Source organism: Amblyomma americanum, chromosome 1 (assembly GCF_052857255.1).
Source record: "Amblyomma americanum isolate KBUSLIRL-KWMA chromosome 1, ASM5285725v1, whole genome shotgun sequence".
Taxonomy (NCBI): Eukaryota; Metazoa; Arthropoda; class Arachnida; order Ixodida; family Ixodidae; genus Amblyomma; species Amblyomma americanum.
Window position 1 is genome coordinate 42,468,075 of NC_135497.1, and position 12,271 is coordinate 42,480,345.

General features: G+C 50.4%; 1 protein-coding gene across 2 annotated transcripts in view; it reads left to right on the forward strand.

Annotated features, from left to right (window-relative positions):
- Positions 1–12,271, forward strand: part of LOC144112700 (rhotekin-2-like) — a 215,160-nt gene that overhangs the window by 9,640 nt on the left and 193,249 nt on the right. Inside the window, exon 1 of one of the 2 annotated variants that reach the window (XM_077645527.1) lies at positions 9,897–10,051. The exons of the other annotated variant lie outside the window; for it this stretch is intronic. Coding sequence (XP_077501653.1) covers positions 9,989–10,051 — 63 coding nt within the window. The 5' untranslated portion in view covers positions 9,897–9,988. Of the gene's footprint in view, positions 1–9,896; positions 10,052–12,271 lie in introns of those variants that run through there. 2 annotated transcript variants of the gene reach the window in all.

Here is a 12,271-nt window from a genome sequence, read left to right on the forward strand (position 1 = left end):
CTTTATCCCTTCCCCTACGGCGCGGTTCAGGTGTCCAAAGATATATGAGACAGATACTGCGTCATTTCCTTTCCCCGAAAACCAATTATAATTATTCCGTTCCTCGAATCCGTCCAGTGTTCAAGATATGCATTGGGAAACTGCGCACTGACATGACCTATTGGACTAATTCTTTTTTCCCCAAAGAGTCGTCGTTGTTGTTAGTGGCTATTTAATAGTTATTAAAATAACAATGGAAAGAAAAGATGCACGCCAGCCGCGGCATCTGCCATCGGAACCTGAAGCACCTGAGCTGCGACTAGCGCGGAAGAAAAGGACAGGGAGAGGGAAAGAAAGGGGAGGGGGGAGATACAGTAAGGAAGGATGGGGGTAGGGGGTAATATACGCTATGCACGTACAAATACAGAGTTTCGAAATGCCAAAGTGGCTGCCAATGTGCGTATTGGAGCCTCTTGTATAGCTCGAGCGAAGTGAGCCGCAGATGTGTCACTCCCATCCCGACACTGCTACGCCGAAGGCTGCCCTTTCGTTCTTCGCAGACTGCCAGCTATAGGCAGTCTAGGATGTCCGCTCGCCTCCGCTTTGCTGCCAGGCAGCGCTCGAAGTGGCGTCCGGATGCGTCGGTGGCAGCTGCGGGAACACTTCCGGCCACTGCGCACCGCGGGACTTGTGCCGACGTGATTAGCATAGAATGGTGGCACGCGCAGCTCTGCCGCGCACATCGCTCCGGCACGAGTCACCCCCCCGTGCGGTGCCCTCTCCCTGAATGGCGCGCCGCTGCTCGGTTCGACTGCTGGCCGCTTGGGTGCAAGAAGAGGCATTCGCATTGGGCTCGTGTGCGATTGGCGCCTTCTTCTGAATAATAATTAATAATTGGTTTTTGGGGGAAAGGAAATGGCGCAGTATCTGTCTCATATATCGTTGGACACCTGAACCGCGCCGTAAGGGAAGGGATAAGGGAGGGAGTGAAAGAAGAAGGGAAGAGAGAGGTGCCGTAGTGGAGGGCTCCGGAATAATTTCCACCACCTGGGGATCTTTAACGTGCACTGACATCGCACAGCACACGGGCGCCTTAGCGTTTTTCCTCCATAAAAACGCAGCCGCCGCGCCTCATTTATTTATTCGCGATACCCCTAAGGGCCCTCCAGCGATAGTATCACACAAGTGTGTGTTTGTGTGTGTGTGGGGGGGGGGCAACGTAAACAAATAATTGAATACAGCACAATCACTCAAAATAAAAATGAATATTTAATTCAGTAGAATCATGAAATGAAACTAATATTGACCCGCCGTGGTGGCTCAGTGGTTAGGACGCTCGACTACTGATCCGGAGTTCCCGGGTTGGAACCCGGCCACGGCGGCTGCGTTTTTATGGAGGCAAAACGCTAAGGCGCCCGTGTGCTGTGCGATGTCAGCGCACGTTAAAGATCCCCAGGTGGTCGAAATTATTCCGGAGCCCTCCACTACGGGACCTCATTCTTCCTTTCTTCTTTCACGCCCTCCTTTATCCCTTCCCTTACGGCGCGGTTCAGGTGTCCAACGATATATGAGACAGATACTGCGTCATTTCCTTTTCCCCCAAAAACCAATTATTATTTTTATCGACTGCTGGCCGCTTGGGTGCAAGAAGAGGCATTCGCATTGGGCTCGTGTGCGATTGGCGCCTTCTTCTTAATAATAATTAATAATTGTTTTTTTTTGTGGAAAGGAAATGGCGCAGTATCTGTCTCATATATCGTTGGACACCTGAACCGCGCCGTAAGGGAAGGGATAAAGGAGGGAGTGAAAGAAGAAAGGTGCCGTAGTGGAGGGCTCCGGAATAATTTCGACCACCTGGGGATCTTTAACGTGCACTGACATCGCACAGCACACGGGCGCCTTAGCGTTTCGCCTTCATAAAAACGCAGCCGCCGCGCCTCATTTATTTATTCGCGATACCCCTAAGGGCCCTCCAGCGATAGTATCACACAAGTGTGTGTTTGTGTGTGTGTGTGTGGGGGGGGGGGGGGCGGGGGAGCAACGTAAACAAATACTTGAATACAGCACAAGCACTCAAGATCAAAATTAATATTTAATACAGTAGAATCATGAAATGAAACTAATATTGCGCATAAACAAAACCGCGAAGAATACAAAAAATATGTGCAGGAGGTATATGCACTATTCACAAATTCACAACATACTTGATACACCAAATAGTATAATGCACTTAACAAAAACAACATGCAATACAAAATCTGCCAGCACGCATCGTTTTGTTGCAGCAAATTTTGCAAAGATGGTACAGGTTAACTTCAGTAGCAATATATGATGACAGGCTATTGCAGTCTATTATTGGGCGAGGAACGAATGGTCTTGCGTAAAGAGGTGATCGGCTCGTTACGCGTCTGACTTTGTCATCGTGGTCACGGCGAGCGGAAAGACTGCAGGGGGTGGCAAAAAGAAGTCATCGTGGAGGGTGGAATGATAATTTAGGAAATAAAGTTAGGCGAGCGTGGCGTCGACGTGGTAGGGATTACAACTAGGCACTCGAGGGGATGCTTGTAGCGCGACAAAAAAAAAACACAAGAGACAGAGACGAACGGGACAAGCGCCACTCTCAACTGGTTTTATTCAAAAACACGATCGCAACATTTATACATTTCCCCTTCTTCTTCAAGAACATAATCACACGATCCCACATGCGAATGACACGCAAATATCACGCTTGAATCAAATCAGTTTATCTAAAAACCTGTACTCCTTAGAAAACATCGTCACCGAAGGGCTGCTGACGCATTCCGACCCTTTCTTTTTGATATGGAACGCCTCAATTAGCTCACGTGTAAGCGCATCTTTGCTTCTGCCAATGACCTCTGTTCTGTTTAAAAATGGTGAGCATTTGCATGACTTGCAGTGAACTACCATATTTGTTCCGCTCCCATTTTCGAGGCATTTTTCATGCTCGCGCAGGCGCTTGTTCAGGCATCGTCCAGACTGGCCAACGTACACTTTTCCACATGAAAGTGGAATCTGATAGACAATTCCCACCTTGCAATCAACATATCGGTGTTTATGCCTCGTTTCGCAATCCCTTTTTGCTTTTTCCTCATTCACCTTAGGACAAAGGCTTTTGAGCTTGCAGGGCGCTGAGAAAACCACAGGAATTTTGTATTTATTTGCCACTTTTTTCATGTTGTGGGCCACGCGATGCAAATACGGTATCACCTGTGGCCTTACGTTATTCACCTTTTCTCTTCTAACCTTCTTGTTCCTTTGCAGCAATGTTTCTGCGACCATAACCAACAGGGACAAAGGAAAGCCTGCCGATAGCAGCCTAGAAACTTGGTCATCAAAACTTTCCTGGACAGCATGAATACAAGACTTGTTGATGGCTTCTTGAATACACATGGTTGCAACGGCTCTTTTTACTGTCTTGGACTGGGCTGAGTCAAACGGCATTATTTCCTTGAGGGCACGAGGCTTATAGCCCCAGCAAGCATGCACATCATTCACAGAAATCTGTAGATCTAAAAACTGCAACTTGTTGTCTATGGCAACCTCATGAGTGAAGTTAAGCCCCCTTCCAAACTTTTTAAAAGCAGATAAAATTTCCACCACAGTCTCGTGGTAGGTCACAGTTTCTAGTTTTTCTAAAAACACTAAAAAATCGTCAACGTACCTAAAAACTTTAATTACTTTTTTCTTGTCTAAAACTTGGTCTAAATCGCGGTCAATGGAAGAGAGAAAAATCTTGCACAACACAGGCGCCACACATGAACCAATACATATGCCACTCTTTTGCACATACGCTCTGCCTTCGAAATTAACCACCGTTGCACCCAGATAAAATTCAAGAAGTGACATGAAGTTTCCAACATTAATGCCAGCTGAATTTTGAAATGCTATCACACCATTTTCTTCAATGCAGTTCTGAACGGAGGTAAACAATTCTTCGTGGGGAACAGAATAATAAAGACCAAGTTTTAGACAAGAAAAAAGTAATTAAAGTTTTTAGGTACGTTGACGATTTTTTAGTGTTTTTAGAAAAACTAGAAACTGTGACCTACCACGAGACTGTGGTGGAAATTTTATCTGCTTTTAAAAAGTTTGGAAGGGGGCTTAACTTCACTCATGAGGTTGCCATAGACAACAAGTTGCAGTTTTTAGATCTACAGATTTCTGTGAATGATGTGCATGCTTGCTGGGGCTATAAGCCTCGTGCCCTCAAGGAAATAATGCCGTTTGACTCAGCCCAGTCCAAGACAGTAAAAAGAGCCGTTGCAACCATGTGTATTCAAGAAGCCATCAACAAGTCTTGTATTCATGCTGTCCAGGAAAGTTTTGATGACCAAGTTTCTAGGCTGCTATCGGCAGGCTTTCCTTTGTCCCTGTTGGTTATGGTCGCAGAAACATTGCTGCAAAGGAACAAGAAGGTTAGAAGAGAAAAGGTGAATAACGTAAGGCCACAGGTGATACCGTATTTGCATCGCGTGGCCCACAACATGAAAAAAGTGGCAAATAAATACAAAATTCCTGTGGTTTTCTCAGCGCCCTGCAAGCTCAAAAGCCTTTGTCCTAAGGTGAATGAGGAAAAAGCAAAAAGGGATTGCGAAACGAGGCATAAACACCGATATGTTGATTGCAAGGTGGGAATTGTCTATCAGATTCCACTTTCATGTGGAAAAGTGTACGTTGGCCAGTCTGGACGATGCCTGAACAAGCGCCTGCGCGAGCATGAAAAATGCCTCGAAAATGGGAGCGGAACAAATATGGTAGTTCACTGCAAGTCATGCAAATGCTCACCATTTTTAAACAGAACAGAGGTCATTGGCAGAAGCAAAGATGCGCTTACACGTGAGCTAATTGAGGCGTTCCATATCAAAAAGAAAGGGTCGGAATGCGTCAGCAGCCCTTCGGTGACGATGTTTTCTAAGGAGTACAGGTTTTTAGATAAACTGATTTGATTCAAGCGTGATATTTGCGTGTCATTCGCATGTGGGATCGTGTGATTATGTTCTTGAAGAAGAAGGGGAAATGTATAAATGTTGCGATCGTGTTTTTGAATAAAACCAGTTGAGAGTGGCGCTTGTCCCGTTCGTCTCTGTCTCTTGTGTTTTTTTTTGTCGCGCTACAAGCATCCCCTCGAGCAATATGAACCAACTCGCCCAGCAAAATGTTTTATTGAACAACTAGGCACGTTGTTTTTGTGCTGTGACACATGTGAAAAGATGAAGCGAACATCACGGTTTTGCAAGGATTACGTTTTGTTTATGGCATATACGCCATAAACAACGGCGTGCTGTTCGCTTCATTTTTTCACCTTATTCAAGCTTATGCGTGTTGAGGATAAAAAAAATTAAATAATAATAATTGGTTTTTTGGGGAAAGGAAATGGCGCAGTATCTGTCTCATATATCGTTGGACACCTGAACCGCGCCGTAAGGGAAGGGATAAAGGAGGGAGTGAAAGAAGAAAGGAAGAATGAAATGGCGCAGTATCTGTCTCATATATCTTTGGACACCTGAACCGCGCCGTAAGGGAAGGGATAAAGGAGGGAGTGAAAGAAGAAAGGAAGAATAGGTGCCGTAGTGGAGGGCTCCGGAATAATTTCGACCACCTGGGGATCTTTAACGTGCACTGACATCGCACAGCACACGGGCGCCTTAGCGTTTTCCCTCCATAAAAACGCAGCCGCCGCGGTCGGGTTCGAACCCGGGAACTCCGGATCAGTAGTCGAGCGCCCTAACCACTGAGCCACCGCGGCTTATGCGTGTTGAGGATAAAAAAAATTAAAAGAATTGGTTTTGGGGGAAAGGAAATGGCGCAGTATCTGTCTCTATATATCGATGGACACCTGAACCCCGGCGTAAGGGAAGGGATAAAGGAGGGATCGAGTGAAAGAAGAAAGGAAAAAAAAGAGGTGCCGTAGTGGAGGGCTCCGGAATAATTTCGACCACCTGAGGATCTTTAACGCGCAGTGACATCGCACAGCACACGGCCGCCTTTGTGCTTCGCCTCCATCAAAACACAAAGGCGCCCGTGTGCTGTGCAATATCAGTGCACGTTGAAGATCCCCAGGTGGTCGAAATCATTGCGGAGCCTTCCACTATGGCACCTTTCTTCTCGCAGCCCCTCCTTTAAGAGAAGAAAGGAAGAAAGAAGTGCCGTAGTGGTGGGCTCCGGAATAATTTCGATCCCATATGGCGGAAATTGAAAATTGGTTTTCAGGAAGGTGGCGTTCAGTTAATGGTTGATCGCGAGAGATTGATCACCAAATGACCGCTGCGGCCTAGCTATTGCTGCAGTGCCGCATGTCAGCCACAACGGTGTCAGCGCTAATGCGTTCAGCCACATCTCTCTATCTCACCACCGCCACATGTATCAAAGCACAAATGAGGCGTCCGCATATCCAGGGAGCCAGTTATGCGCTCTTCCTTTGCTCAAAGCCATCGCCGTCTAGAACATTGCCAACGTCGGTGAACACAGTGAACGCCGATATCTTTCGCATTGTATATCCTGGATTAGCTGAGCTAATCCACATTAATTTTAACATGATGATGCGTGCTTGAGGGGTTACGCCCTAAAAAGCTCGGTGCGCCGCGGGGCCGAATGCCTCCAAGTGATTCGCAGCCCAGAGCAGTTCGTCGTTGCATAGTTTCGGCGATGCTGCTCATAGCTGCAGCTACACCTGCTTGTGGTGGTGCGGTTCAATGGCTCTAATTCGCTTCCGCACGTGCTGCGCCCCTCGACGTTCTGTCGGGGCGTAAGCGCTCTAACGGTGACCGGGCCTCGCACGTGGACAAACAATGCGTTCCAGTGTGTCTGCTTTCGGGCATAATAAACACACGCTGCCTGCCCGGTGTCTGCGGCGGGCGATTGACACGCTGTTTTCTGTGTCACGTCGGCCGCAAGGACGCCCGAGAGCGGGTTTTAGCGGCCCAACAATCGCGCGCTCGGGCAGGAATGCCGCCGCCTCGGCAGCGAACGCGTTTGCCCCTCAGCTGAGGCTCGAAAGTCGCTGCCGTCATGAAATTGCCGGCCGCTTTGAACCCCCCCACCCTTTTTTTGTGTGTGGCTGCAGCGTCTTTGCTCTGTCGTGTCGGAGGAGGCGTGCCTTGAAAAGACAGGCTGTCAAGTGCAAAGCGGCCAAAGGGCTCCGGGGACAGCGACCGTGGCAGGAATGCGTCGTGCGGTTTCCCTGTTTTGCTTATTGCGAAGCGTTCGACGTAGGGCGCCTGAGATAAGCACTATAGCTACTCGCGGCGCTTGTGTAGCATCGTGAAAGCTGTTGGCAATTTTAATTCCCTGGTGGGAGCAGCCCCTTTTAAGGCTGGTTCACATGCAAGCGAGTGAGCGAATTGAGCGGCGCGTCGTGCTGAAGAAATTCCCGACTTGTTGGAGCCTCGTCGCTCTGGCCGCCTCGACCGCTCGAATTTTGCGCCGCGGCGGCAGAAATCGCGAGCGTTTTCGCTTTCGTGTGAAACAGGTTGCTCCAATACGGCTTCTGGAGTCAGCCCATGGGTGGAAGCGCGCTTGCCTTAAATTTTCATGATAAATTCGCTCTCGTCCGTCGATACTGTCTGCAGCCCGGTGTGAGCCGTGTAAACGAATGGAAAATAAATAATCTCTATTTGCCGTTTGAAACCGTCTCGTGTGACATCAGAACGCTAGACAGACGACGCGCTTCGGATAGCATTTACATCGGCTTTGAAGACTCTCGTGTAACGGGCAAATGACGAAACTGTAGAAGCGAAGTTTTTTTTCTTTCGCATTAAGCACCACAGGCAAGCCAGATCCAGCGACTGTCGCTTGAGTTTCAGTTTGTGAAGCTGCACCCATCACTTTTGTTAACCACGCACTAGAATGTGAATGCAAATTTCTAATCGTGCGTAAAAGTGGAAATCGAGGTCGCCTTTTCCGGCACGCTCCTTGCGCGGAGCATTTAACCGCGCCTTGCGCTGAATTTATTGGTAAGCAGCGGGTGGTAGGCACGTAATGAACAGAAGTTCGCTATAATGCGACGGTATTTGTCCGATTTCGGTTCTTACCATCGGTTCGCATGACTGATTCCAGTGGCGGTTAAAGGTACGGGGCAAAAATGAAATGCAAAAAAATAACGAAACGGAATTGTAATGAGATCATTATGAATATAATGATATCATTAGGTTCATATCATTATGAATATAATGTTATGAAATAAAGCCGAGGCAATGCTGCTTGGATGTGGAGGGACGGGGTGCAGGGTGAGGCGGGCGCCCGGTCGCAAGTTCTTCCTCACCATCGGTGGCGAAATATAGCCGAGGGTCACTGCATCTCCGGTGTGACTAACTTCCAGGCGCTAACTTCTTTCGACGGGGCGTGTCGGGCGACTGCCACTCATGGGTGTTGGTAATTTTATGCGCGTGAAGTAGACACAAATGGAACGCATCGGCCACGAGCTGCTTCGCTCTTTGCTATCCTGACCAGAAAATCTAAAGCCTCCGCTTGGCGTCTCTTGTCCCTCTCGATCCCAGATGAAGAGAGCAGTCATTCCCCGCGCTGTGGCTCTACGTCAGCACGCGGGCATATGCTGCCTCTTCAGCCTCTTGTTGCTGAATGCCATGGGGGAACTTGGGCTGAAGTTTGCGGTGCCGATTGCAGCGCCATAACACACTGCCTAGCGAGAAGAGCGAGCAGTTTTGGGTAGTGCCCTTAGTACTTTTCGTCGCCACCTTCAGGCGCTTATTGGCGTGAGCCTCCGCGCTCTGTCGAAGGCGCACGTGCCGTGCGTCAGCTATCTGGGCTACGCCGAGAGAAGCTAGGCGATGAATGCTGGCAGCCACACGCGGGTATCTAATCGCGCAGAATGTGTTCTCGCGTTTGCAGCGGCCCAAGCGGCTGACAAAAGCAGTTTTGAGTCACCGAATGGAACAATTGCAGTGCGACCTTGGCAGCGCAGGTTCCCACCAACACCCTGGTATCGCCGACCGCCCGCGTGGCATGGGGCCCGCTCGCCCTCAGGGTTACAGCTCCTCTCTCCGCGCTATTCCTGCGGCACGTGCTATGGATTTGGCAGTGTGGGGGAGTTTGATCGCATCTCAGAACAACCTCCGCGACGATACAAAGTATCTGCTCTGTTGATGGGACTGATAAAACGAGGGCAAAGAATTGAGAGTCTCGTTACGACATACGCATGATGATCCTCGATATGTTAAAGAAAAGAGCAGCTTGAAGCATTACAGCATCGATTTCAGAGACGTCGTGCATCGGGCTGGAAAGTGGAGCATCTCACGTAGTACGTTCACATCCGCGGCGGAGGCGTGACACTCGCTCGTGGTCTCGAGTCTCTTGACTGAGCACGACAGGAACTGTCCCGTCATCCGGCCGTCCCACGGTCCGAGAATGCGAGAGGTTGTACTGGGTGAAGGTCACTTGATTGTCTCGCTATATATTTATCGGAGGCGGCACCTCGCGGCTGCCTTCTCCGTGTTTGGTAAGGTGAGTCTTGGCACGCTCGAGTTTTTTTTGCCTCAGCGGGAACGGAATGAGGCTGCAGTCGCGCGACGTCGGTGCAGCGAAAAGGTCACCGCTCAGCCAAAAATCGTGCCGAAGTTGAGAAGCACGCAAGTTTAATTTCGTCTCCTCCGTCTCTCTCTCTCTCTTGTCTGTTTCAAAGAAAGTGTTTTCCACAAAGCGTTCCAAAAATGGGTGCCCCCGTATCCGAACCCTCTCCGGGCGTTCTGCTCGGCGGGCGTCTGCGCGAGCACCCGCGGAGGCTCCGCAACAGGTGAAAGGGAGGTGGAGAGAGCTGCCGGATGACGGCGATCGGCGTGCGGCCGACCTGATTATCCCGTAGCAAGGAAAAAAGGCGCGCGCGCGCAAAAAAAAAAAAAAAGCGCGCGAACGGGCGAAGCGACGGCGGCGGAGCAGCGAGAGCGTTGTTTGTTGGTGCGCCGAGCGCGCCGGTCCGCCGTTTTCTCTCGTCCGCGCGCGCGCGCGAGTTCGCCGCCGACCGGCGGGCGCAGCCATGCAACGCTACATCTACGCCTTGGTCGACCGCGGAGTGCTGTTCTGCTACATCCCCACCGAGGTGAGCCGGTGGCCCTGAAATGGCGCTCTTCATTGAGACCACGGTGTTTCCATTCGTCCTTCCCCGGCAGGCTGCCTAGGCTGCTCTTTTGCAAGTCACGTTACATCGCGCTTGCTCGCATGTCGACTGCGCATGTTGTGCCGCGAGCGAGTGCGGACTCCCTGCGGAGATCGGCACTGTCGGGCAGCGCTAAGCGCAGCCGTTCCGATTATTCCGCAACCCTGAGCGTTGCTTACAGTTTTTGAAGCGCATCAGACTGCATGCCCCGGCAGTGCACGGCGCCGCCGTGTGCTTGGCTGGGCCCTACACACACACTGGTACTCATTAAGGAAAACTTTGCGCAGATTAACACAGGGCGGGCGGGAGAAACACGCGCACACACACACGAGCGCGATCGTGTCTGTGTGTGCGTGTTTCTCCCGCCCGTCTTTTTTTTTAATCTGCGCAAAGTTTTCCCGAATATGTCGCTACACAAACTGGCCCAACGTTCGACCCTATTAAGCTGGATACATGTCGCGTATATCTTGGCCAAGCCGCACGTCGCTTCGGCCCACAGCGCACATTTCCCCCCGCTGTTCTCGCGTATTTCTATTTTTCTTTCTTTTTTTTTCCGCCGGAGAAACGTCACGAGGGGTTCGCTGCGAGCGCCGTAATTATGTCTTCACTGCAGCAGCACTGCGTTCTTGTCGTTAAGTGGCGCCGCAGCAAGTTTCTGCCGCTTCGATTTAGAGCTGACAGCCCGTCACCGCCGTTTCTGCGAGGGTCCCGATTCTTCCGCCCTCACGTTTGGCAGCAGACAGCGCCGCCCAGTGACGGCGTAGCGTCGAAAGCTGCCCCACCTTTTCGCCAACGTTGACTGACGTAACACTGAGCGTTTACTGAACAGTCCGAGGTGTTCGTGTGACGTCACGGGCTCCATTTTGGGTGCAGCGCACAGCTTGAGCAGTGCGAACACGAGCGGGCGGCGATAAGCCGATTAGATACGCTTTCGCCGTGCTCTGAACGGCCGCCATTGTGACGTCGGTGCATACTCTTTTACAGGAACTGTACTACAATGCCCCTGGCCTTATCAAACACGGTAGTGTAGCAAGTGATTTGGCGCCGCCATTTTATCTCTATCGTTCTCTCGGTGTGTGCACAGTCGACGCTTGGGTCTTTATCAAAGCCTTGTGCTCCTGTCTCGTGGCAGCGGCAGCTGTCACGCATAACGGTAGCGGTGCCGTGGCGGCATTGAGCGGGACCACGTGCCGAGTTGGTCGCTAACTCTGGTGGCCGTATGACTGCTCGCCAGGTGTCACGAACGGAGTAAATTCTGGCCTAATTGCGCAGTGGATATTCAGAAGACAATCAAACCGTGCCGGAGTGAAAAGTGCGCTTTGAAAAGAAAACAAAGGACCGCTCTTAATGTTACTGCACTGTCCCATTCGTAATCGGCAGGTGCCTTTTTTTTTTTTCAGTGGAATGCCTCGAACGTCAGTTGCGCCTTCCCGTAAGACCTCTGTCCTTGCGTGATATAGCTGGTAAATTTACAAACATGCAGCGTATATGCCTCCTTAATCATGACTGTCGATAAAGCGGTTTATTGTCCCTTTCACATTTTTTTTTTCGAAGAATTTAATTTTGGAAAGATGCGATGGAATACTTAAACCTGCCACTGGTTGTGAACGCAGATTTAAGCTTACTGGAGTGTCTCATTTCTTATTGGCTTATGGGGTTTAACGTCCCAGAGCGACTCTGCCTATGAGGGACGCCGTAGTGGAGGGTTCTGGAATAATTTCGACCACCTGGAGTTCTTTAATGTGCACTGACATCGCACAGTACACGGGCCTCTAGCATTTCGCCTCCATCGAAATGCGACCGCCGCGGCCGGGATCGAAGCCGCATCTTTCGGGCCAGCAGCCGAGCGCCATAACCACTCAGCCACCGCAGTGGCCTCATTTCTTATTGGTTCAGTAGCGAGAACAGAATTCAGAAACGAGAGACGCTCCACTCGAGGCTTTTCTCTCGGAGGCAATCTTTTCTTCTCGAGGGGGAAGAATGCCTCCGCGATTAAAAATTGCAGGCGCTGTTTTGACGGATACCGAGATGCACATGCTCGCGGCCGGGCAGCCAACGAGATGTCAGATTCGACTGAAACCAATAATCACCACTGCGCCTGTACGGCGGCAGCGAGCGGCATCGCGTAAAAAAGGTGGACTGGAGATGCGCCGCAGTGCGTCC